General features: G+C 45.5%; 1 protein-coding gene across 3 annotated transcripts in view; it reads left to right on the plus strand.

Moving 5' to 3' along the window:
* Window positions 1-26,773, plus strand: part of nbas (NBAS subunit of NRZ tethering complex) — a 119,330-nt gene extending 92,557 nt beyond the window's left edge. For all 3 annotated transcript variants that reach the window (XM_035528768.1, XM_035528767.1, XM_035528769.1), the window contains 4 exons: window positions 11,607-11,746; window positions 16,185-16,329; window positions 16,741-16,869; window positions 25,584-26,773. In XM_035528768.1, the coding sequence (XP_035384661.1) occupies window positions 11,607-11,746; window positions 16,185-16,329; window positions 16,741-16,869; window positions 25,584-25,850 (681 nt within the window). In that variant the 3' untranslated portion in view covers window positions 25,851-26,773. The remainder of the gene's footprint in view (window positions 1-11,606; window positions 11,747-16,184; window positions 16,330-16,740; window positions 16,870-25,583) is intronic.
* Window positions 26,774-27,573: the final 800 nt, after the last annotated feature.

A 27,573-nucleotide genomic window follows, 5' to 3' on the forward strand; every position in this document is an offset into this window, starting at 1 on the left:
CGGCAGACCAGCGTGCAGATACGTGTCTAACGATATCTATTACTCCCTCACTAGCTCCCACCATAGTGCAGCAGCCGTTATACGTGCGCGTTTGGTTGACATGCTCAACCAAGTAATTGTTTAATTTGCTGCACCTAAATAATGTAAATGACCCCCTGTTTATGCGCATACCAGCGGGTGTTTTATTGTAATTTAATTGGGTTCATTAGTCACTTCTTAAATGGAATAATGATTGCAAACTGCAGTCGTCAAGGTCTTAAAGGGACGGCTCACCTATTGCGAGAGAGTTATTTTTATTGGATTTTCAGTGGCGCATTAGAACTGCAGCATTCTACCATGAGAAGTCATTACCAGAAGACAAATTCTGCAGCAACTAGTGGTTCTTTGACTGGGGGTGTTTGGTATGTTCTGGGTGGAACTTCTTGCTGGGCCTGACTTTTGGGAAGCTGCTGCCTTGCCCAAATCTGCAAAAGTGGGTGCCAGACTCCACGCCAGCGTTGTCTTGAATCTGTGTTTCCGTGAGGCGTCTTTGCTGGGTAGCGGGGCACGTGTTAGTTTTCCATCCTTGTTTCTGCTTGTCATTTGGCCCTTTTGCAGAAGACTGTTTGCTTCATGACACTTTGCAAGGTGATCTAAAAGGAGGAAGAAATGAAAGCAGAGCAGTAATGCACAGCAATAGCAGTGCCTAAAGCTAGAAGAGTAATTAAGGGCAGATCAGAGGGGTGGGTGAGTGGGGTGGGTGGGGGTGTGTTTCACACGTACACATGGGGTGTTGGATGTGCCTATCCATCATTATTGGAGCGAGCATGTCTTCAGGTGGCCACTGCAGATGTGTATTACCCAGCATGCATTGCACTAATTGGGAGGGCTTAAGCTGAGGGAGGAGACTGGGCATTGGGCCATAGCACACAAAGTGTGTGTGTGTGTGTGTGTGTGTGTGTGTGTGTGATTTTCTGTGTCAGGAACTTTGCTTTGATGGTCTTGTGTAATATGACTAATCACACCTGTAGGCCCAGTAATGTGGCCTAGTCTTTATACTATCTGCAAGGAAGCTATTTGACCAAAGGTCACTTATCCACCTTTGACCTCCTTCAAGTTTGGGTATGCATGATTGCTCCTGGTGGAGTGTCACAGACAGCCCAAAGTAGTGCCAGACGCAGAGAGGGAAGTTCTCACCTCAGCCGAGATGAGAGCGAGCTGCTCTCTGATTTGGCAAAACAACTCCTAGCACATGCCAGTTGCACCCTGACCGAGTTCACCCTCACATTGCAACGCTTAATTCCCTTAATTATATCCATCAGCTTGATGTGTAAAATATTTACATGCAGATGCACACGTGCACACACACACACACACACACACACACACACACACACAGACAGACAGAGGGCCAGGCGCGCGCACACACAAACTTGCACTTTTACTCCTTTAAGGAATCCTATATAGGTGTACTGACATTAATTCTCACCGCAGTTCCAGAGGGGCTCATGTTTTCTCATCTAACGGAAATGGATTTTCCAAGCAACATCTGACTGTACAGCCGCCTGAGAACAGGGGAAAAAACTTACTCAGCTGTCTTGACACGCAGACAACATCTTAGGATGTCTGTCAAATGCAGCCCTGAACTATAGTGTTGTAGGTACAAAAATCAACTTTATATAGCTGTCGAAGAGCAAAGAGAAAACCGTAATTTAACACCTCCATCATATCCCAGAATGTGGTGCTGTTTTTTTTGGAGGATTTGCCCTGAGCCCGAGATCTTGACAAAATGCTACTGGAAGCATGCTGGGTCAGCATCTGTGATCCGATAAAAGCTCAGAGCAGCGCCCGCTGTTAGCAACCACAGAGCGCAAAACGCGGCTAAAAATCCTTGACTTGGCCAAAACATAAACTGGGGTCATCGGCCAGCTGGCCAGTCGCCTGGTTTCTTTCAGAACTACAACATGAAGCCGGGTCTGGATGATGGTGTACGAGTAGTAATTCTATCCCCAGCATCAACTATAAAACCTAATTTCTGTACCATGTGTGGTGATGCATAACTGGCATTAGGCAATCAAAATGGAAAAATGAGGGAGGCAGCCCTGGTCATGGAGAGGAGTGACCTTTGTTGGCCATAACTAAGACAACTGCTCGGACAGGCCATCTCGACACATTTGAGGGCAGCACAACAAAATCATTCCCCTTTTTTCACAAAACCTGTTGGATCCAGTAGGTCATGAGAAGACTGGATCCCATCCAAATGATTACACAGGCCCCAGTTCTTAGGTTGCTGAGGTTGCTGTAACAGTTGACCCCCACAAATAAATGCAAATAAATGCAAGTTGCTATAACAGTTGACCCCCCACAAATAAATGCAAGTAAAGATTATAAATCTGAGCTTTTCAAAATTCTCTTTTATAGGCCAAAGTGCATTAAAAATGTTTTCACCTATTGTGAAATTATATTTTATTTTGGCCAGTCAGGTCTCTGTTTGTCTGCCGTTGACATATGGGTTAATTTTAATACCTTGACGAAAACGAATTTATAACAAATCAAATTGAGGTCAATGTTTTTCTGGCATATATTTGAAGACATGCAGAGAGGACAGAAGCTTCATTTGCAGACTGGTTTGGCGACCCACCACCATGAAGTTACTTCCCCTCAGCTGCTGCAGAATGTAGAGATTTAATTCTGAAAGCCTTAGACTGCAGACTGAAATCCAGGATGAGCTCTCAGCTCGGTAACGGTCCCCCCCTAAGGGGGGATTGTACAGTAACCTACCAAACAGCAAATGCACGGATCACCAGAATGTTTTGTTCACGCGTGGTTTGTTCTGTGGGTCGGGGGACTGAGCTCAGCCGCCTCCATTGACTCCCCACTAAGGACACTGATGTAGCCAATGATCAGCACACAGTCATGAAGAACTCTACCAACAGAAGGTCAACTATCCATATTATAGCGAGGTAAAGAGGAAATCATAAATCATACACACAGCCTGGTGCGGGGCCAGCCAAGCTCATCTCAGTCTCTCACGCGCACGCACACACATTGCTGATAGTTTAAAGAGCAGCATTCAAATTGTGACATTTCTGGCACACTTGTATAGATTTCGTTGTCTTAATGTTGCTCGTTCATCTTTGCTTTCACTGCAAACAAAATGTCACACTGCCTAGACTGCCGGATCCTTATTTGGCGGGAGGGCATTTCTGCCTGGCTGGCTTGAGGATCCCCATTTGGCAACAGCCTGTGAATCTGTTGGGCTTGTAGACGTATTCATCGGAAGTGTTGCCAATGCAGTCATTGTGAATAAACAAAAAGTAAAGTGTGGGTGGGTGTGTACGTGGGGGTGGGTGGGTGAGTGTGAGTGTGTCAGTGTTGATGTTGTCATGGTCTCCTAACTTGATAATCTGAGCTCATTTGTCATTTTATGGCGCTGTCGATGTTAAAGAGGAGGGGTGTGTGTGTGTGTGTGTGTGTGTGTGTGTGTGTGTGTGTGTTTAACCAAAGACAAGCTTAATGACTGGGGCTAATGTGATCATTAAAGTAGGGACTCTGTTCACTCTGGAGCTGAGCTTCAGTATGGCCACACTTAGCAGGGTACTGTATGTCTTTATACAGATCAGGTGTGTGCGCACACATGCAACTACTCATGCCAGTTGACTGCTTGATGTCGACAATAACAGATTACTTCTAAATGCAATTATTTGATCTATTGTCCTTTGTTTGGGTGTGCATATGTATCTGTGTGCTCAGTAGTCTTTATCCAGGGGTTGTTTACCCCCAAGGAACATTTTCTTTCAGAGCTGTTCTTTTTGTTTTTTTAAATCAGTGCTGTTATCACCCTCCTGTTTTGTTTTTGTTTTTTGTATGTACAGCTATTTTGACTTCATATGTGTGTGGCTTGTGTGTGGATGTGTGTCTGAAGAAGTACTAGAATCCCTCGGTGTCGAGGCTATTTATATTACATCAACACGTGTGGCATGGTAAAAATGCATATTCATTTATTTCTTCATTTTGATGAGCCGAGTAACAAATAATGTGTGTTTGTTTGTTGGGGAGAGTGAAAAAATGGAGAGACAGAGTACGTATATATACACACACACACACACACCCTCAGTACGTCACTGTGCATTTCCTTCTGGGCCAGTGTCAGCTCTGTGTGCTGCTCTCTACTGTCCCACACTTACTCGGTCATATGCATTCTCTTACACACACGTGCTCACATCCATTCAGGCTCACACGGGCACTTTTGGTCCCTCATTTTTTCAGCCCTGAGAAAGAAACCGCCCATCATCTCCACCTCTTTCCACTCCCCTCTGCAGGTGTCCTTCCTTGTCATAACGCTGTCAGGCTTTTGAAGGTTCTTCCTTACGACAGCGAACACGAGCTCCTCACTTGAAGTCGTCCGTCATGTTCGGCCTGATATACCTGACAGCTTAACACAAAGGCGTCTGACGCCAGCAGCGCTCGGGAGGAAGCTAACAGCCCGGTGCCCTTAATCTCCCATCGTCCTCTCCGCTAACGTTAGGTGGAAAAACAAAACCGACAAAGCAGAAGAGTAGAAACAGTAGTGTGTCTGGGTGGGTGGGTTGGTGTGTCTGGGTGGGTGGGTGTGTCTTTGTGGGTGTGTATGCATGTGTGGGTGTGTTAGAAACATTTATTTTTTTGTAGTCTGGATCAAGTCTGTGGATCCTCCATCTAGTTCCATGGGGTATTTGTAGGTAGCCTACACCACTGCTGGCCTTATCACAGCTTCCCTGTCTGTCTGCTGCCTTCTGATAGGCATGCAAGTGGGCAGAAGTGTGTGTGTGTGTGTGTGTGTGTGTGTGTGTGTGTGTGTGTGTGTGTGTGTGTGTGTGTGTGTGTGTGTGTGTGTGTGTGTGTGTGTGTGTGTGTGTGTGTTTCACGTCTGTCTTGTCAGCCTGCTTGGCCCCTCTGCGTGGGATTTCCATGTTGAAATCCGTCCCGTCTCCGTGGTGATCTCTGCTGCCTGGCCCCCGAATCTCTGTGGAGCACCTCCTTAACCTTTGATTGTTCTCTTGGTCAGGCCCCGGAACACACTCACTGCGAGAGGAGGTGTTTGGTGACTCATACTTGCTTGTCCAACCCATTGTTCTTTCACTTCTGATTTGTCTGGTCAGTCCCCTTCTCTCTCTCGTGCTCTGTCTGAGTTTTTCAACTCGGTTGCCAAATATCGTAGAACTAATGATCAGTTAATTGTAATTGATGAGTATCAATCTGTTCTAATTGATCAGGGTGCTAGTAAGAGCTCCTGATTAATGTTGGTGCCGTGTGTTTAATGTTTATGGAGTTCGCAAAGTAGAAGCAACAGTGTCCCTCGTCTGATATGATTATTGCTTCATTTCATATCTCTGGTCTGTAGATCACTGTAGTAGTGTTTGGGATGAGAACAGTGTGCTGGGAGACGTGTTGGCTTCTGCTGAAAGTGCACACATACACAAAGTGGGAGCAGATAATTGGCTGTGGGGCCAGCCTGGACTTCCTGCATTTGGCTTTCTCCTGACAACAAGCTCCTCCTCCTCTGTCTACACCGGTCAACATTAATTTCTGCTGATGCAAGACATAGCCAGGCCATATCCTCCCTGTCATATTAGATCATCTCACTCACACACACATTCTCACACACACTCAGTATAGTCCCGGAGTCTAATTTTCTAGTTAAGTGGTGCATAGCCAATAAGGGTCAACAGTGATAGCCGCTCAGTGAGGGCCACTGGGTGATCAGATTGGATGGTGAAAAGGACGGAAAAAGTGAGAATTGGGATGAAAAAACATGGTGTGTGAAATAGACCAAGCGAAGTGAGACATTTTCATCTTGATCTTCTTTTGCTCTCATGGACTTTCTGGCTTCCACAGGCCTGTGCACCTGCTGATCAAACCCCGGAAACAGCTGGAGCACTGGTCTGTTCTCAACAGCCAGCAAGGGATGTGTGTGTCGTGTGCTAATGATTGCTTGTTTTTGTTTTTGTTTTGTTTTTTTTCCTCCCCCCCTCGTTGTTTGTGTTCACAGGGCCTGATCTAGACCTTCTAAGGTGTGTGTGTGTGTGTGTGTGTGTGAGACCTCAGACGCAGGTTTAGAATGTTTGGTGATCCATTGACACAGGCGTTGCTTGGGCCTGACAAGCCACCACTATATTGGCACCAGGTCTTGCCCATGGACCCACCACACTGTTATATCAGTGTCTTCCATCAGAAAGGGCTTTCCGTGCCTGTCTGATTCAAATGCTAGTGCTGGCAGAAAAAAAAAAAAGATGGCTCGTTTTGAGTGAAGTCAAAAAGGTTGTTTACACCTTTGACAGCTGGATTGCGTTTTAACAGTTTGATTGGTGACTGGCTAATGGCTCTTAAATTCATAGAACTCAAATGGAAATTACGCAGTGCAGATGTGTGAGTTTATGATGTGCTGTATATATTTATGGCTGGAGCAAAGGCCTGTGCATTTGAACAGTCTGAACTGTCTGTCGTTCAACATTCTGTTCATGGCTGTAAAGTGCTCTGAAGTGGCACACCTCCGCTAGCCAGGTTTCCTGAATATTCATGACCTGAACCCCTCCCCTGAGCATGTTTAATTAATGAGCTATGCGTAAGCGACTGAAACCTCGACACAAGTGAGCTTTACTATTCGAGCAGTTAAAATATTCCCCGGTCGTATGCGGGCACATCAGGCAGGACCGTGTTGGGGAATGTTTCCAGAGCTGAGCTCGCCTCTCACCTTGGCACTAGGACACCGGTGCTCGGACCAGAATGAGCTCACACCTGCTCATGGAGCACCTGCTCGTGAAGCTCTCTGCGCTCTGTATGGGAGTGCCACTTTAAAGTTTTAAGGGTGATGATCCTCTGCACCCATTGAGGAAAAAGAACGATGTGAGGCGGGAAGAGAAACTCCACCCCTTCCTGTGCGTACACCGCGTACTTCCACAGATGCTGCAGTCATGCAAAGCACTTCAAGACCTCCGAGGTCATTGCCGTCCCAACGACGAGGCAGTGCGGCGAGTGTGTGCCCCGCGTCGATCGATATGCACGATCGTGCTCTCGCCCACGGCAAGCAGGTTTAAACAGCCGCATCGTTATGCACGGGCATGGCTACCCGCCCAGGGCGTGCTCCACAAATCCGTTTGATGGCTTTGAACAGCCTGGAGGAGTTCGTGCAGGTGCTGACCTCTCTTGAAGCCATCCAGTTGATGTATGGAAAATTGGGCTTTCTTATGTAATTGAGAATACCATTTGTCCATCACCACCTCCTTATGCTTAAGGTGTGGGTGGGTGTGTGTGTGTGTGTGTGTGTGTGTGTGTCTGTCTCTCTCTCTCCCTCCCCCCATCCGTCCATACTCCTCCATGCATTTCCTCTCCACCACCTTTCTTTCTTAACTTCTCTCTCTCTCCACTTCTCCACTCCCTACACCTCTTATCTCCACCTCCACCACCCACTTGCTGTAGCATAACGGACAGATCGCAGAGGAAAGAGCAACTTTGTCAGTGGGTCACCAAATACTAATGGAAACTTTCTGACTCCTTCCAAAGGCCAGACGTCACACGCGCGCACACACGCCCAGGTCTGTGTTCCTCTGCTCCTCTCTCTTGTTTGGGCACGGGATAGCTGGTGGATTGGAGCTGACCCATGGGCCCCAAACACTCCAGCATTTTTTGGGACTCAACAAAAATAAATACATAAACTAAATAATACAGGGAGAGAGATATATAGACACATAATTAAGCTTACCCTTCATTCCTTAGCATCTGTTATCAGCGTGGTGGTGAAAATGGCGTGCCCACTATGACATTATCTCCAGTGTTCCGGGAGTACTTTGCCTTCCTGCTTCGGAGAAAGCGTTCCCCTGTGCTTTTCTAATCAAAGGTGTCTGGCAACCTGCTGTTGTACACATCCAGTACAAGGATCTCCCATCTCCTGCAGCTGCCATAAAGTTCAGCTTTTTATTATTCTCATTTATGAGCCATTTATTATTCAGTCTCTGTTTGCTTGCAGGTCTATTTTGTATGGTTTGCCCAGGCATTGCTCCCAGATCAGACAATGAATTGATGTGAATAATGTCATATGGTCAGATGCCAGATTCCTGATTTCTAGTCAGTTCTTTGGCTCAAGGATACGCGCACACTCTCTCACTCGCGTATTAGGCCACCCACACTCCCATGCAAAGCCCTATAGCCTATGCTGAAACCCCAGAAGTATGACCTCATTACAGCCCTGAAACGAGTTCACACACTCAAAACTCCCAAGTCCCATTTCTACTCTGAAATCCTTTACAAGGCCCTGGAAACTCCATCACAGGTGCTTACTGGTATACACACACACACACTCTGAAGTAGTTAAGTACTACTGGCAGCCTTGATTTCTCTCCCCATGTTTGGAGTGTCTCCGTTCAGGCTGATGGAGAGATTGAAGGCTTCACCATCCATCCTCCCCTCCATTCCTCATCTTCAAGCAGAGACACAAGGCGGGGTCGGGTCAGGCCCCGGGAGTTCCTCCTTTCTGTACCTCTACCTCTCTCATGCACTTAGGTTCTGTTTCTCTCTCTCTTCGTGACTGCCTGCCAGTTTGCTTTGTAGCTCAATTTGCCTCTCAGCAACATGGGATATTCGGAAACTGCATGCATCCAGGCAGTCCTAGTTTGGCTTAGTTAAGGCCGTATGATTAGCAGTCTGCCCTGGTGAGCTATACGGTATGGTTCAGACCGCTGGTGTCAAGTTCAGTCCTCCGAAAGCCTCCCTCTTTCTCATTGTCTGTCTTTATATAGAGGAAAGTGAGTGAAATGGCCATGAAGGTGGGGTTTTTTGTTTTGTTTTTTCTCAGAGGTTTTCTGATTTTCTGTTAGACACCTCTTGCTTCTAATGCAGAAACCAGACGAGATGAACACGACTACCAGCCTCTCTTCTCCCTTTGAGCTATGCCTCTCCTTCCTGTGAGCCACGCCCATCCTCTCATAAGCCACGCCCCTCTTACTGTGAGCCACGCCCCTCCTCCCCATGCAACTCACCAGTCCTCCCTGCAAGCCCCGCCCTTCTCTCAAGCAACGCTTCTCAGCACGCCTGGGAATCTCTCTCAGCAGGCCTCGAATCCGAACACACGTGAGCACGCTCGCATGTGTGCACACTGAAGGGAGCGCTTGTTGTGTATCTTTGTGTCCATCAGATGGAAAGGAGAACATGCAGGTTTCCACTTAGAGGAGGCCACAGAGTGGGTGGATGTTGTGAAGTATAGCGCACTATAGCTCCATTCAGTCTGTCTGTACGTACTCGCACACAGGACCGTGTCTCAGTGGTGTGGGTGGATTCTCTGAAGCAGAAAGAATAGCTGGTGGAGGCTTTCTTCTCCCCTGGGGCCTTTTTAAAGGCACAATGGGATGCACGATGGGGGGGTAACTTTAGCCCTCATAAAACGTGGACAAGCTCTTAATCAGCAGCGGTGCTGTCACATTCTGACCGCTAACTCCCACCTTGGCCACTTTCCCTATGCCCTCTGCCCTTGCCTTGTTCCCTCAGGACAGCCTGCCACCTCTGAGTGTGGCCAATCATAAAACAAGAGAGGAAGACGGACAGGAAGAAAAGGCGTTGAACGAAGGTTCCCTCAAGACTGTGATCATTTACATCAGCGCCGGTGATGCCTACTCACAGAATTTCTAAGATTGTGGTGATACAGGTGCTGCTGCTGCTCCTCATGTGGTGGGGGGTGGGGGAAACGAAGCCAAAACGTTTGGCCCAGTGTGTGTGCTTGGCACTCCGTCTTCATATTAATCCACGCCGGTGCTTGGGATTCGTTTCCACAGTGGAAGAAATGGCTCGGCACGTGAGGCACGCACTTAGCACGTGCGCTCGCGGTAGCGTGTCCATGGCACCCATGACATCATAGTAATTCGTGGAGAAGGAACACGATGGTCTCTAATGAAGAGCGTCAGGGCAGTTTATTAATCGATTCAGCACAGACGACGGGGGCTGAGTGGAATGTCGTTATGCTCATCCTGAGGTGTCTGCATAATTGATTTCCACGTCAGTGTGAACGAGAGGGAGAGATCCAAACTGCGGTGGCATTATGATATCCGGAAATCATCTTCCATGGTTTCCATAGGTGTCAATGTTGTGTTTTTGTTTGGCCTTACAGAGTGGGTCTCTCTCTCTTTTTGGTTTTGTTTCTTCAGCTGAAGGTAGTCCTGCTTTAACTGGCATGACCATGACCATCGCCATCAGGTATCACCTCATACCCGCGTGCTCCGTTTTCTCCACTGACTCCCTGTGGCAGCTCACATCAGATTTAAAACCCTGCTGCTCACCTACAGAGTCATAACTGGACCAGCTCTCACATGCCCATAAGCACTAATCGAATCCCATTCCGCACCACAGTGCTGTCGAGTCTCTCGTACTGCTTGACTCGAACCACCATCCTGCAAGACATTAAGAAGGCATCAAGACTATCCTCTGTCCTGGCACCAAGCTGGTGGAATGGACTTTCCCTGGCTGTCTGTACAGTTGAGTCACTGGTTGCCTTCAAATGAAGACTTAAGATGCGCCTCTTCACTGAGCCCCTAAGCACTTAAATATGCACTTAAATAAACTTTTGCTGTCTTCTTTTCCACTCTAAATACGGCTTTGCGTTGATGGTATAGTCTTAACAATGTCCTGATGAGGATGTATATAGGGTGTCAACTGTAAATGTTCAATGTTGCAAAAGCATAGAAAAGCAATTCTCTAAAAGAATTTAACCGTTACCGTCTGAAGGTAACTCGTTCACTACCCCATGATACGCGTGCATACACACACACACACACACACACACACACACACACACACACACACACACTTAAGTATACGTGGATTTCTATTTGTTGTGGACATTTTGGTTTTTAAATGGTCACAGGTCTCAATAACTCGTACATTGCTCTGCTGTAAGGCTCTAACATGGGTGCACCTGAAACAGCCCAACCCAATTAATAAGCTGAGCACTCTCTCTCCCCCTCCCTCCCTCCCTTTGGCGTTTGAAGGCCCTTCCTTCAGTTTCGTTTCGGGGTGCCGGGGCCTGTGTCGTCCTCCCCCTCACACGACAGGAGGCCTCGGAGGTGCTCTGTTGCACTCGGCTCGCTCTGAAGGCAAATTTTAATTACTTTCTCTCCACGCCTTCGCCCCTTTGAGACGAGTGGGGTGCGGGAGAGACGTCACCGTAGGGCACGACTCACTCCTCTGTCTGCGACCCGGATCTCTGTGTGTGTGTGTGTGTGTGTGTGTGTTTGTGTGTGTGTAAGGCTGTTTAATTGCATGATTGCTCTCTACTGAGCACCGTGGTCTTGTGGCTGCATTCACCCCGCAGACAGTTAACTCGCTTTCATGTCTCAGGCGAGCAGCGGCTTCGAGTCTACTTGCTCGTGTAATCAGCCTTTTCACCCCTCTTTCCTCTCTCTTTCTTTTTATCCTTCTCTTCAGCTATCAATTAGTCCTCCTCTTGTCATCAGTTTCTAACCCACTCCTCCGTTTTTCTGTGTGTGTGTTCTGTGTTTATGCATATTTAATGAGTCATAACTGGAGATTGTCCAGCATGTAATTCATCAGCATTTTTAAAATTCAGCTGGCTCATGTACTTGCGCTTTCCTCCTCTCTTTCAGTGTGAAACGGAGGATATTGAAGATGAGGACAAGCGCCACTCCCTCTTCCTCGAGCTGCTGGGTGCTAGTCGAAAGTGGGAGGAGTTTCAGCATCTCATGCTCCTCCTACAGGCGTGGCCTCCAGTCACAGACAAGAACAGGTCATGTTTGTAATCGGTCACTCCTTCACACGTGCTAGTCTTATATCAACACTTTTTTTTTTTTTATTTCCTGAGTTTTATTTTTTCCAATAACCATTTTTGGTCCTTTTAAACCTTCCTCACTACTCAGGCCGGAGGAAATGGTGCTGTAATAAATGACCACCTAAGGGAAAGGGCAGGGAGTGGAACAACAATCCGCTAAGGTGGTGCTTTTGAGCATGTGCGGGTTAGTTTTCTACCTAACCAAAGTGTGAATGCTCCATTCCTCAGAACCAAGGCCCGGGTCCAAAAGCAGCTGGTCCTGGCCTCTGTTTTTGTTTTTTGTTTTTGTTTTTCTCACTGTCATTTTACAGTACAGCCTCCCAGTCGCGCTCACTTTTTTTTCCCTTCCGTAAATAGTTGTCAGCAAAGGCGCCTGAGCGCCAGTCTGCTGCTGGATCGCGCGAGAGCATTTGGCACAATCGCTGGGCCTGATGAAGCTAAATTGTTCCGTACGACGCGTCAAAGGCTTTTCCAGATTAAAGTGGAAGCTGAATGGAATGCTGATGTCTCGGGGGCGAGGGAGGGTGCTAAACCAGGCACGTGCGTGCGTGTGTGTGTGAAATCATAAGCATGCTGATTAGGCATTGTGTCATGCCCAGAAGCTGCAGGGATTTCAGTTTCACTGCTTTGTGAAGCATGTAGGAGTTGATGGTGAATGGTGCAAGAATTGCACTCTGGGGTTTTTTGTTTTGTTTTTTTTTGTTTGTTTTTTTTCTCTCATTAGTGACAACATACTTTAATAAATGCACCAAGTCCATAAATGGTCCGACGAGGGGGCGGACCTCACTGTTAGCCCCACGTTTGTTGCAGACACAATAAATCTTGACTGATTGCTGGAGGAAACTAACCATCTTGAGATGAAACACCACACACCCTTTTCCTGCAGACTGGAGGGCCGTTCCCACACACACACACTTGTTTCGGAAGTGGAAGTGTGAGCCAAAAGAGCCTATAAGGCCTACTCATTCCTCTAACCGCGCTGCTATAACTGCGGCTGTCCAGGTGGGAGAGTGCATTCAGAAAGCTCTGCACCCGATGGGCTGGAGGCAGAGGAGATCCAACCAGTGGGCAGGCGGTGAATGGGTTTGAGCTCACAGAGCATTGCTCATCCTCCTGTAATAGAGCCCTGCTCCGTGCGGAAACTGTGCGTGTTGGGTACTAATCATGCTCTGATGTAGCCACCCCAGGTTAAACGACGATGCAGTGTGAGGGCTATAAAGCCCACGCCTGCTAATGCCAACTGTTGGCACATTATGGATATTGTGTGTGGGTGCTGACATGTGCGGCATGCAAGGGGTGCAATTTTGTGTGTGTGTGTGCGCGCATCCTTGAATTGCTATCTTTGATGTTTATTAAAGGAGTGTTTATTAGCATTTTGTATGAGTGAGCTCCAGTGTACTACCAGCACTTGCCGGGTTAACAGCTGCCTGACTCAACACATGATGAGACATGTAGAGTTTACACACGCGCACGCACACACACACACACACACACACACACACACACACACACACACACACACACACACACACACACACACACTTCCTATGAAGCAGGACGAATGAACAGTCCAAGCTGTGGCACATCACGGAGAATCCCAGAGTAAGGCAGAGAATATTGAGCTTCCTCTTTTACATTAACATTAATCCGGACAGCGCAGAGGTGTGTGTGTGTGTGTGTGTGTGTGTGTGTGTGTGCTCTAGAGATATTCTGTCTAAAGTTTAGCAGTTAGCCTCTGATGTCTGCTTTCTCTGGGTCAACCTGAATGCTGACTCCAACCTGAGTGTTGACATGGAGTTAGCTTCTCGCGCATCGGGCTAAAGTCCAAGTTTAGCGCTCGCGTCTCAAAGCTCTTCTCCGTCTTCTCAGATGTACATCACAGATATCCATATCTGGCAGGGCAGTGCAGTGGGAGATGAGTTGGAGCCTCGCTCCTATGTGACATTTTACAGCTTTTTAGGTTAGCAGCTAAGCCAAGTGCTTTGGAGACATGTTTTGGTCTGAAAGAGAGTAGAGCAGAGCGACACCTGAGCCTGCCACATTGCTGCCTTCCTGGGGATAGCCATGCATGAGCTGGATTCTGGGACTTAATTCCACAAAATACCTAGTGAACTAGCTCAAGTTCAGAGTTTTATCCAATCTGCATGGCAAAATGGAAAAAAGATGGATAAATCGTGTAAGATCTGGAGCAACTTTGGAGTTAAGAGCCAAGCCTAGAGATACACAGACCTTCCAGAGGCTGCCGGCCTTGGGGACCCAGGGCAGATCGAACCCTCCGATTTATTCATCTCCCAGATCACCAGTGACTCCCAGGTGCGGGGAATTCAGACAGGGGCCAGGCCCGTAATTCTCAGACCATACAGTGCACTCCGTTTGTTTGTTTGGGGGATTATTTTTAATTATTTATTTATTTTATGTCCAAGATACTACAACCTTTTAACGCATTCATATTATATAACATCAAAACATCTCACCACTTCCCCAAATGTCCTTCCATCTCAACAGGACATTGCTATAAGTACAGATGCTACACTATAAAAGTATTTCACCCATATGTGTATATACTTCTAAGTACATATACATATACATAAAAAATAAATAAGTCTAGTCTGTTCATTCTGAAAATGTCAGGGTATTGACCCACCATTTTGTTTCTTTCAAAAATGTCCAAAAAAGTGTTATTGTTTGTGATCCTTTCCAAAATTAAACAAGATGCTAACTCTTTTAGCCAAGCTTGCACTGAGCTTGAGCTCCTATATCGCCATTGTAGACTAATTAGGCCTTTTGTGTGAATTAGACATGGATCTGCCAGTGCTCCGTCTTGTTTCTTAAGGGATAGTGTCCTAGGAATAGTGTTCTATGGAAAGACTTTTGGAGCAAATTCCAGTTATTTGATTCCAAAAGTCCTGTATCCCTGCACATCTCCAGGAGCAATGAAATGGGGTCCCCTTTTTTTTTTCACACATTTATCTGGAATGTCTGAATTCATTTTGTTCAATGTCTCGGGTGGACAGCCAATTCTCAATATACCCAGTTAAACTGGCTCAGTCTGAAACATGTTTATAGACATTCTGTGAGCATATGAGCAACAGTAGTTCCATTTGACTTGTGTAATCACACTGTGTAAAACGCGTCACCAAGCAGTTCTGTGAGAATCTGTGGTTACTCTAATCTTGCAGGCCAGTTGGTTGTATAAATGTGATTTTTGGGCTTTGGAGTCATTTGTTGTGTGTTAAAGATGCTAGATGATGAGTGGGTCTTGGAGTCTATAAAGCGCTGTACTTGCAAATATTTTCAAAAATGAGTTTGTGGAATATTAAAGATTCTGTTAATTTCTTCAAATGACATTATCGTATTTCATTGTAAATTTCAGCCAATTTGTGTACCACTCATCAGCCTGAAGCCTACACCAGCTTTACTGGGGGATGGGGGTTCCCATATAGAGGGGAGAGTTGAGACAGCGCTTGCTTGAAGCTACGTGAGCCTCATGCCAAAATGCTGTGGTGTTGTTGTTGGTTTATAGGGCCCTGTCATGGAAAACTGAAGTTTCAAAATGTACCATTCACCTCCCCAGTCCATAAAGTCTATATATGCAGCCTAAACCACTAAAACAGCCTGTTTTTTAAATCGTTTCTCTGATGTCACAAGACCAAACTCATGTACATATGTCTGCCCATTTAGCCCAGTTTAACCTCACCCAAATTACATTGCACTTCTCAGGCATGTATCAACTTTGACTGCTTCTTGAATTAGAGACAATACATGGCAACCAATCAGAAAAGAGCTCATTCATGTTATAGCCATCTATAGCCAAGGTACAGTAACAGAAACAGCCCATTCAATTCTGAGAGATAGAGGTGTTGGAAAATGGTCATGTAAAAGTTAATTCTGACTGGAATATAAAACCACATGAACATTGCAAGTGGTTGTCAAGGAAAAAAAAAATTAAAAGAAAAGAAAAATGTAGGAAACGGGCCCTTTTAGTGTTTTTAGGTGAATGAGTATAGACACAAAGTTGGATCTCGCTTCCCTACAAGTTTCAGTCCGAACCCATGGGACACAAGATGGGGAGAACCAAAGCCATACACTGCACCAAGTTGAGAGAGCTGTTAAACATCGAAACCTTTCGCGCTTGAAGGTTGTTACGAGTGGGTGTTTGTGGTCATGCATGCATGAGAGAGCTCACACATCCAGGGCATTAAAACATGGAGTTATCAGATTAGCACCATGGCGGGAGCAGGATTAATAATAAACAACGATCATTATACTGGGATTTATGCTTGGTGTGCATCAGCTTTCTAAATCACGTCAAATGCAAGATCTGAACATGGGACACTTGGAAGATTCTTATATATGCATGCACATGCCCACTCACGTGTGTTCTTTCCCTACACAGGCAAGCGTCCGAGCAGAACCCATGGGTGTGTGTGACACGCGGCCTGCTCACACACTGCTCTGGCAGCGCGGAGGTCAACATGGGTGACGAGGTGCTGTCCATGTGCCGCACACTCTATCCTACCAGGCACAAGCTCAACACACAGGTTCGTGCGTGCATGCGCGTGTCACTGTAGTGTGTCCCAGTGCACTGAGAGGATGTGTTAACCTGGCTCAGCTGTAATGAAAAGCACTGGTGCTGACCACTAGTGGCAAGCTGAGTGAGATCCATATTTTGCTGCCTTGGATCTCTAGACTGTGAATAGAATATTTTGCATTAACAGGCACACATTGGAATAAGGCATCCTCTTTCTCTCTCTTTTTTTTTTTTTCTCTTGTTTCTTCACTTTTTCTTTTAGCCTTTCTTTCTTTCTCACTCTCAATTTCAGTTTCATGGATTTTGTGGTTTGACTGTCATGTGAGATTTAATGATTGCATTTTAAATGCAGTAGTAGTAATAATAATAATAATAATGATGATGACGATAAATCCTGAAAAAAAATCTCTCACTCTCTCAGTGTATTGGCCACATCTCCTCTCTGCTGTTAAATGGCAGCTTCAGGCTCGCTGGCCTGAAGCTGATGGCTGAGAGTGGAGACGAACACCTGCTAAAGCTGACCCTGGATCAAATCCGAGGCCTGTCCACAGTAAGTTCTCACTCGCATACCTTCCCTGCCACTGATCACAGGCCAGATTATTCACGTTTTAGTCCATGAGAGCGGCCGTATGAGTCTACTTTGTGTGATGCTACTGGTCAACTACAAATTATTTTAAAAGCAGGGCTCAGATGGCGGTCAGAAGTAAACTTCAATTCCCACTCTTTGGCTCACTGAACGCAGGTCAGATTAAAGCCAGTAGAAGCTGTCCATAATTTAACCCGGCCTGTGTGCAAAGCCTGGTCATGTAATGCTGGAATAACAGGGCTCTTAATCCCAACACATTACCTGACAAATACTTTTAATGCAGTGCTGACAAAATGTGACGCCATAGGGCGGCATCGTGAATTGAGCTCTGATCAAAGTTTTTCTTCTGAGATGGGGATAATGGCAACACTGGATTTTCAGTTTTCCATGGGTATGGGGGCAAAATTAAAAAAAATACTCCTTCCTTCACATTGCCTAGCAACAGTTGTGATTGGCTGAAAGGCTCGTCAACCATTTTAACATCCCGTGTCATCGGTTACTAAACAGAGTGCAGATTGTTCATCAGAAAAGTGACTACATTTTGAAAAGAATAAAGCGATTGTGTTGTGTTGACTGGCAGTCTAGTACTGTGTTCACTCAATAGTGTTGACTTTTAGCAGCTCATATACTGGGACCTTGGTATGTGTTTAATTCTGATGGGAGCAGTGCTGATGTTAAAAACTACATATTCATGTATTTTGCTGAAATAATGAGAAATTTCTAATGCGCATCTTGCTAAGGAAAAGGTCTACTGAAATAAGAAATAAATTGTAAAGACAAATATTGGTTTTTGAAATGAAGTATAATCTTTTTGTATCCTGCTGTCTTAAAGGTAAACATAGTATTATAATTCTAATGGTTCTAACAACAAATGTAAAACAATTATGTATATGATGAAAAAATAAGAAAAAATATTTGTGCAGTAGGAAACACTGTTAAAGCACACTGGGTTAGGGAGAGCTGGTGGGATCCAGGGGTGGGTGGATTGGGGATGGTGTTAGGGATGCGAGGGGTGGGTTAGGTTGTTAGCAGTGTTGGGGATGGCTGGGTTGGGACAGGATTTCATCCCAGTATATCTTAACTGTGTGTGGCGAGTTAGCAGAAAAAGCCCAATTCATCCAGAACAACAAACACCCACATGTTCCTGATTCCAGTGATTTAATGATGTCTCACTATTCGAGCTGCCTCTCAGAAATCTCCGTGTTGCTGCATTTGTAATACCAGCTAAAATGGTGCAATACGTTCAATATATCCTTACTTGTGAGCAGCTCTCAGACAAGTGTCAGGCTGTGATATTTACTGTAGGCCTTGTATCAAGAGTCATAAACATTACTGAATAATTCATGTTAAACATCTTAATTCTCCGCCATTTCATCGGACCCATAAGCCAAAAGCTGTAGCCTATAATCAAGCTGTGGCCAAGATCTGTGCAAAAGCATGCCTTAGCTACACCACAGAAGTCCACCCTTATTCTGTTTGAACCACAGCGTGTGACTGTTCTTGCGGTTGGCTTCGGCCTAATCAAAAATAATCACCTACGCTGCAGTTGTTTTTCTCATCCGTTACATCATAATAGACACATTATTGCCACACGATTGGTTACTTGACATTCCCGATGGCAAGATCAGCCGCGCTGTGTGCCGCATCATGCTTTCCCCCGAGCGTCTGTTGTGCACCAGTCCGGGACTGCTTGTAATGAATCTGTGTGTCTTTATTTTGTTTTGGTTTTATATTTTTCTTTAATGTGTGCCTTGCCCTCTGAAATATAAATAAATGTGCTACATTCTCACCCTCTGATTAAAATGATTTTTCGTCACAATTTTTAATTAAAGCCAAAATTGACAACACCTCAGTGATTATAGAGGTTATTATGTCATTCTGTTACACCGACTCAGCCACAGAACGAGATTGCAGTCCAATATGATTCAGCAGGGGACTTTTTTTAAGTTGTTTATTTCAATGTGTCATATAATCAAATGGTCATGTGTAACGTTCATTCAGCGATGTTAGAAGTGCCTGGTTTAATAGGAAGGAGGGGACGGAGCCCTTAAATGCTCACAGTGGGAACTGGCTTTGGGCAGTCAAATTCAGGTTGTAGCGAGCAAGTCTTTAGAAAGGCTTGGACAGTGAGCATGGTGTTGAAGCGTAGGCTGTGCAGGGTACAGGAATGTACAATTTAGCGGAGCACTTCTCGGGCTCGGACGTGAGGTGAGAGGCGAAGATGATGGGGAGACAGTCAGAAACACTATCCTTTGCAAGTGTGTGTGTGTGTGTGTCTCTCTCTCTCTCTCTCTCTCTCTCTCTCTCTCTCTCTCTCTCTCTCTCTTGGGTGCATTTGTGTGAAAACAGCAAGCAACCCTTTTCTATACTTATCTGCACAGGAAATGGAGTTGCATGAAGAGGTCTCTAGTGAACGGGCGAAATGGTATTGGACACAATGTAGACCGGCAGTTAATTCTTAGCCCGGCAGTATACTTTTTTGACATTTTCAGTACATGGGCATACGGGCGCAGGAGGTACAGCCACACACCACGTGTCTCCACTCTTATGCGCCACTCTGCAGAATCTCGTAAAACCGAGTCAGTGCGTCTATTCATACGCAGACGTTATCCAGCCACTACGATACGTTGCCAGTCCAAAGACCTGTATTATCGTCCCATTATTTCAGCTTTCTTTTTTTTTTCTGGAATGCATGCCTTATGCTGCTGTCGGCAATAAATGTGTCCGTTTTTTGAGGCATATATTGATGCAAGTTGTTAAAGATTTAGGCGTAACCCCAGGCAATTGGTAACAAAACCAGAGTAATAGGCAGGTAATGGGGCTCAAACAAAAGAGCTTAGAGTTGTTTTGCTCTGGTGAAATATGACCTTCCAACAGTGCTGGGCTGCTGCCATTTTTCCCAGTATCCATGCCATCTGTGCCAGACCAAGAATGGCTTGTGGTTCTGGACTGTGGAGCATAGTCCAAGCACAGGCCTGTGTTCCCTACACAGATGCCAGTGGGAGAGGCACATGCACCCAAAGTTGGTCGCTCCAGCCCTCTGACACCTCTGAAAAAAGCACTGGAAATTTGACTGTTGAAAAGGATTTTCCATGTTTTCAGATAGCCGAGCTCAAGGGACATCACGGTGTATAAACTGCGGAGAGACAGATGGGTTAACATTAGCCGCTATGGGCAACAAATCTCAAACAAAACGCATCTTAAATGCCAGATTTTAGGAGAGCAGCTGTATGATTAAAGAACCCCTCACCTATTTTTTCTCCCTCTGTGTGTGTGTGTGTGTGTGTGTGTTTGTGTTTGTGTTTGTTTCACACTCAGCTCTTCCATTTTGTCATTTCCCCGCTGGCCAGCTGTGTCCATGTAACATGTATTTGGTATGGATTTTATGTAAGGGTTTTTTTATTTTATTTTTATTTTTATATATATATATATATATATATATATATATATATATATATATATGCACGCACACACACACACACACCTATGCACATCCCTCTCTGCTGCAGTCATAAATGTTAACAGAACCCTGGGGGCAGAGCCCATCTTGAAAGCTGGCCAATCGGAATGGGGAGGGGTTGTGGGGTGGGGTGAAAGAGCTTTATGATTTAAATGATAAAACACCACATGCATCATTTATGAGGCACCAAGCACCCTTGGCCATTCTAGTTAAGCCCTGTGCTGGAAACCAGCCACTGCCTTACAGGGTGAGGAAGGACCAGAGTGATACATTTTTAATGGTTCTTTCCTGTGTTCCAAACACACACACACACACACACACACACACACATCAGCAGATATTAGTGAACATTAAATGGATTTGTAAATAGACTGCTTTAACGAGACCAGCTGTTTTGTGAATGTGTGATACATGCCTGTTTACATGCATGAAAGAGAATATACATACTCAAATGTGTAGGCCCAGCCACTACACAGTGCTTTGAGACCCAGTGACATCCACACTTAACAGCTATTTTCATGTTCGTTGATACATGCATGCTTTTTTGTGAGAGGCATGACAACACAAGTGCTTTGCCTCTTTGCTATGGACCGATGTCATTTTGATTTTATTTTTGATATATATAAACTTTAGTGTGTACTTTAGTTAAAAATGTAGATGTACACAAGGGAAACGGTATATTTCAGACAGAGGACCTTCATCAGCTGCGATTCAAGTCACTTTGTTCATTTCACTGCTGCAGCTTTTCTGCTGCCCAGAACCCAGATGGGCTCCTTGTTAAATTTCCAACTGTAAAATGAGTTCCAAAACCGAATCTGAATCCATTCCCAGGTCTCTGGTCCTCTAGAAATGCTTCTGTTGTGTTGTGGCTGGCATTGCACTATTTCTGAAGTCTTCTCAGGGTTTGCACAGTTTTCTAATCGTTTGATGTTTTGCCATATCGTGGTGGTATTTTGATCGTTCTGCTTCCTCGTTCTGCTTCCTCCGCCGTACTCCGGCCGGTTGCCATGGAGCCATTGAGAACGGCCCCGTGGCCCAAACGTGGGCGGTACCGGCCTGATGGCATACCAGTGAACATCCCAGTCACGGAGCAGATGGCAAAGGATGATGAATCAGCTCAAGCACTCCCACTGACAAACCTCCGCCCTCCACCCAAAGCCTCGGTGAGAGCGACAGGTGGTGGAGCCGAGAGGCCCAGTTACCTCCTGCTGAGCCCAGCGGAAACTTAGAAACGGCCTATGGCTTTTATTTACACCTCGATGTCGGGGTGTATTGTGCGAGTGCAGACCAGCACCTAGCTCCACAGTTCTGTCATGTGCTGCATGCCCTCACGTTCCATATGACCCGTGCTGGCCAGGGGGTGAAGACTTCTATGCCAACGTACACACAGGGCGTGTAGTCAGAGATTCCCAAAGAACTGTTCAAAGGCCTGGGTTTGCAGTGGAATATTCTCTATGTAATATTTTATATATTGACTATATAACCGATCGCTATATAAATCTTCACTATAATTATAATCAATGTAATCACAAGATTACACTGCTCAACAGTATATAGTATGGAAAAGGGGTACCAAGGAAAGTGGAGCCCCTCCATGTTGGTCACTGAACAGGGATTCTCTTAAAGATGAACATTAGGAAAAAACCATCCACTGTACATCTTAAAAGTCAGTTTGTATGTTTCATAACAGCTTTATTTATTAATATTATAGTGTGAAATTTAATTGCTTGTCACTTAAAATACAAATCTAAAAACATTCGAACTCAGTATAAAAAGTACTAAAAGGTATCTCTTTCAGTTTGTGTAGCTATAAAATCATAAATATTGTTGTAGTACTCAGTGTAGGATTCTCATTCCTGCAATTTTAATGTATACTTCTGTCAGCGTAAGTTTACATTTCTAATTCCCAGTAAAAGTTTGTTTGCACAGTTTAACTGCATCAGTGGTATGTTAATTATAGAAAAGACCTGTCACATTATCACAGTGCCATGTGCACAATCTGCAAATCATGACCTTATACACAGAAATCTCTAAAGGAAAGACTGGTTTGCAGTCCTAGTTATTAGCACTATTGGAGTACTGTTCACTCCACTGTAATTCTAGTCTGGGGATATGTTCAGGTCTATCAACGGTAGAATTGTCGTCATCCCTACAACAATAAATAAATAACATGCTGCTTCCCTAAGGCAGGTGAGCTTGAAGCCCTGTGCAGCTGGTGTGTCTGACGTGTAGAGCTAAAATGCTACGATGTCAAAAATGAATTGGCGTGTGCCATGGTGCAGAAGGGAGTTGGACATACGTAAACAGGCTTGACTCCTAAACGCGTGGCTTTCAGGCACTGGGTGAAATTGGGATGGAAGACAGAAATAATCTAAACAGTTAATAAATCAAGATTCCTCAGATGAAGCTCTGTTAAACAGGGAAATCCTAACATTTTCAGGCTAGCATTCCTTCCTTCCGTGGGCCAGCGTTCCAGGCCCTTCCCGCCATTCTGCCTTGTTGCGCAGGTCCAGTCAAGCAGGGCGTCCTGACTTTCATTCTCTTGCTTACACTTTGTCTGTCTGTGTCTGCACCTCTCTCTCTCTCACTCTTAGAGCTACTCCAATACTCTTGTCTTTTAAGACACACGTGCACACACTCTTATTCTCATTCCCTAAGCTACCCAGCAAGTTCAGTCCTTTGCACGACTCCTCATTTTCTCTCATTTCTCGGCCGCCTTTTATATTGTAATAGTGCTGCTCTGTGCTTCAGCACTGCATAAAATTGCCATCTGATATACCCATATTGTGTGAGGGTGTGACTTTGTGTATGTGTGCTTTGATTCTCAGAATATTGGCTTCCTACATCTCAGCTAGTGCACCTCTCTCATTCAGATCAGTCACCAGACTGATCATATACGAGCCTACAAACAGCCAGGGTTTGTAGGGTGGCAAATAATCACACTCTCTCTCTCTCTCTCTCAGCTGTTTTAGTTGAAGAAAATGCAAATGAACTCTCAAATGAGCCCTTTTTATCATTATCATTTGAATTGTGCATTCAACACTTTTTTTTTTAATATGGGTGTGTATAAAACGTATAACTCACCTGTCACTTGTCTCCTCGCTCTATCTCCCATTTGCTCACTCTTTCTCACTCTATAGTGACTCTACACCTTTCTTCACAGTTCAGTAATCGACCTTTTAGCACCAAATCTGGCTTCATGTTCTGTGTCGCTCTCTTCACATTCTTGTATTTCACCGTATTTTTGTACGTAGCTTTCTTCTCTCCATCATTCTCTCTCCCTCTCCTCCCGTTGGACACGCACGCGCATACATACACAGGAACATGTGCAAAGCATCTGAGCCAGACAGCAGTGGTGAACCATCCAGACACCATGACAGTGGACAAGATGCAGCAGTGAGTCCCCAGTGAGGAAAACTTCCAAAAGGAAGCAATATGAAGAAAAGTCCAAAAATGACCAGGAAATGAAGGATTAAACAGACAATGTGAAAGGTTAACACCACTAAGTCACTCTGGGGCCTATAACCCTTAAACTGGAGGGGTGGGGATAGGGTGAAGAGGCAGGAATAGAGACTAATGGAGTGCTTGTTCAAGTGGTGTGATGAGCATCCAGGTGATGCAATGTCTGTTACACACACACACACACACAAAGGTTAGTTATTGAGCAGTGATGAGTGTGTGACTAAGTGGATGTCATTAGACATCAGTCATGAAGTGTTTGCATACTTCTAAGAGTGTTGCGCGTTCCCTCTCTCTCTCTCTCTCTCTCTCTCCGTCTAACCCCACTCTAATTTGCTGCTTCATTCACTGTCTCCAAGCAGACAGCAACAGGATAAAAAAAAAAATGTTTGTAGGGATTTCTGTAGCAAGTGTCTGTAGCAAGTTACCCCTATAGTGTGTGTGTGTGTGTGTGTGTGTGTGTGTGTGTGTGTGTGTGTGTGTGTGTGTGTGTGTGTGTGTGTGTGTGTGTGTGTGTGTGTGTGTGTGTGTGTGTGTGTGTGTGTATGGGTGTCTCACACCACAGCAGCACCAGAAGCAGGTCAGAGCGGTAGACCGTGCTTGTGGCCCGAGTGCTTTATTCTCGTTTGTTTAGCTTAATATGAGGACCACACAGAAGGGCGTCCCGTCTCCTGCAGTGTGGGTACCTTTAATCAGTTTTAGCACATAATTGATTTTTACGCCATGTCTCCTCTGTGAGTGCGACTGCTAGGCTGTTCCCCCATGGTTTCTTGAAGCTAGCACCTGAATTATTTATATTGCAGAGGAAAAAAAGGAGTGGAAAGGGTGTGTGTGTGTGTGGGTGTGTGAGAGAGAGAGAGAGAGACGTGTACATGTATGGGGAGAGGGGTGTAAAGATGGACATTGTCCATCAGAGCAAGTGTGAGCTGCCAACAACACGGCCCTCACTTTGGTCTCATTTGTGTTGTGCATGGTGCCAAACACGCACACACTGAAGCAGCGAGAAGCCCAAGGGAGAGGTGGGCTTGGGTAAATAATATTCAGTCCAGTTCAGGGGTTCAGCTCTGCTGCCTGTGGCTAGCCAGCGTGTTACTATAACAAGCTCTCTCTCCAACTACCCCCTGAGCACATGGTGGCTTACAAATACCCAATAACATTCCTTCACCAGTTTAGTGGTTTAGAGGTTTAGAAGATCTCTGCTTTTGTGACACAGCACGCCAGACCGTGTGTGTGTGCGCGCGCGCGCACGCACATGGGAGTTGGGGGTAAGTGTATCTTAGAGTAACATGGGTTCAGTGATGTGGTCTAGTGGCTGCAATTAGATGCTGAAGGCATGCGTCTCAGACACCTGACAGGCATGTGTTCAGGTAGACGTGAGGGAGCGTTAGGACGACTGTGACCGCTCTGCTCGCGTTTTCATAAACCTGCCAGTCAATAAAGACTAAAACAAGCTGCTGCACCAAAATGGGTGCAACAGGGTTTGTTGCGCTTTAAGTGTATATTGAAAGTGTATATTGTATTTTTTTTTTGCCATGCCTTTAATAATTTGTTTGCGCCGTTCCCACCATCTCTCATGTCTCTCCCACTCTCTCCGTCCATATCATCTCTCTCTATTCCCACTCTCCTCTTTCTCACACACACACACACACACACACACACACACACACACACACACACCCGCCCCACTTTCTCCCTACCTAATGACCTAATGTATGTTTTCTTTTTCTTCATACCTTTATCCCTGCATCCCTGGCTCCAGCTGAGTGAGGAGGTGTGTGACCAGGAGCTCCTCACCCTGCTGCTGAATGCCGGAGCACTGGTCAGCTGTGTGGACACACTCCTCTACCCAGCCCTCATCTCCCACATGCTTAGGCAGGGGAGGTGGGACGTAGAGCAGGCCGCCCACGACCTCCACGTCGCCGGTCACACCACCCAGGCCGGCTCCCTGCTCCTGGCCCATCGCGGAGTTCACCCGGCACTGGCCACCTTCAACAGTGCCCTTGTCGTTGTCGACAAATGGCTGTGAGGCACACAACCAGTGGGTGGGGGTGTGGGTGGGGGTGTGTGCGTGCATTTGCACATGTCAGTTTGGAAAGCAGCACCAGCTGAACATGAATAACCCAGAGGGATACATGATTCATGTCAGTCACATTATGTTTTGGAGTTATTTTGGAATCATATTATTACACTTAGTTCTCCATAAGTGAGCCATTAGAGGACCATTCAGAATAATTAAGAATAATTAATTGACTGCTTCAGGCCCTGGTTAGATTGAAACAAAAGTACTTCAAAGATGAAATCACCTGACCTGTTAGACATGGTACTCTAAGTGCTACTGTGATGTTTGTGCTGGGACATTTTAGGGGAAAATACTCTCTGTTCTACTAGAATCGCTCTCGCTCTGTCTCACATTCTATCTTGCCCCAGATGTCACAGTGATGTTAGAGTAATCACATTACTCTGGCAGTTTAGGCACGCTAGCATGCTTTAATGTTCGTTACAGGACAGAACACAACCCAAATTCAGAGTGTGAGTCTTACCAATGCCATGCATGTTTTGCAGGGAAAGAAAACAGCATATTTTCTGTTGGGTTAATAACTAATTATTTGAGTCAACAAACTAACCTCCAGACAGTCACATTATTGTTTTAAAATACAGTGCATGCCTGTGATGGGAGCAGTGTTCCAGTACTGAATGGATTGTTTTGGGTCATCTTGTCTGTTTTCACCTCAGTTACAGATTGTTCAGTGTACCAGACCTGTATGCAAATTCAAACTGAATGTACTGCAGCTTTATTCCCTTTAGAGAATGTTGCTTAACACACAATGTCAAAGATTTTCCAGATATTTCAAAATGATGCTACCTGTGGTCTCGGCCGGGTTTTTTTTTTTGTGTTTGTTTGTTTTTAATGTAGTCACAAAAGCAAATAAATAAATAGACAAAACTCCAGACCCTCTCCACCTGCTTTCTGCTCAGTCTTGTCTACAAACACGGCGGGAGATGACAAAAATCTGCTGGCAGGAAGCAACTTTCGCCTGCCCGCTCGAGAAGCACATGAGATGGGGCTGGCGGGTGGGCCAGTACCGGGCGGGGAGGCAGGACCATTCGCCAGCGGAGGCTGCAGCAGGCCACTGTGCTCTGGAGAGGCGGCCCTGTTCACGGCACCCGCAGTTCTCCTGTCTACTTCGAGTGCCGTCAGAATTTTGACAGTCACGGCCTTCGACTGTCCTGGCAGCGCTCCGGAAAACGAGCTCCTTTCCTCGGAAACCTCTAGGATTTTATGATGCTGTTTATAGATCTGCCAGTAGGCCTTCGGGAGTAGATCTGGTTTGAACCGTCAAAATTAGAACTCAGGTGGGAGACGGGCACGCATCGTCCAGGCTAATTGCTGTTTCACAAACGGCTTACTAGTTAAATAACAGATAACAGAATAACAGGTATTCAAAACAAAATATTCTTTAAAATGGGGAATAACTTGGTTTATAAGTGAATTTGGATTACACAGGTATCTTTGACCTGCAGTTAGAATTTGTTTTCTATTTGGTCCAAAGTGAGGGTCTTGTTTTTAAATATTTTTCTTTAACAAAAGTCACGATGGGTATTAGCAAGCTTTGTACTTCTGCATTATCATTTTTTGGCTTTGCTTTGCTCATACTCTTATACTGCACATTAAATAGTGATTCAATTAGTGATGTGTAGGACCAATATTGCAGTGCGGCATGCAAGTGTCATGCTGGGGTCACGCTATA

Source organism: Electrophorus electricus, chromosome 8 (assembly GCF_013358815.1).
Source record: "Electrophorus electricus isolate fEleEle1 chromosome 8, fEleEle1.pri, whole genome shotgun sequence".
Classification (NCBI taxonomy): Eukaryota; Metazoa; Chordata; class Actinopteri; order Gymnotiformes; family Gymnotidae; genus Electrophorus; species Electrophorus electricus.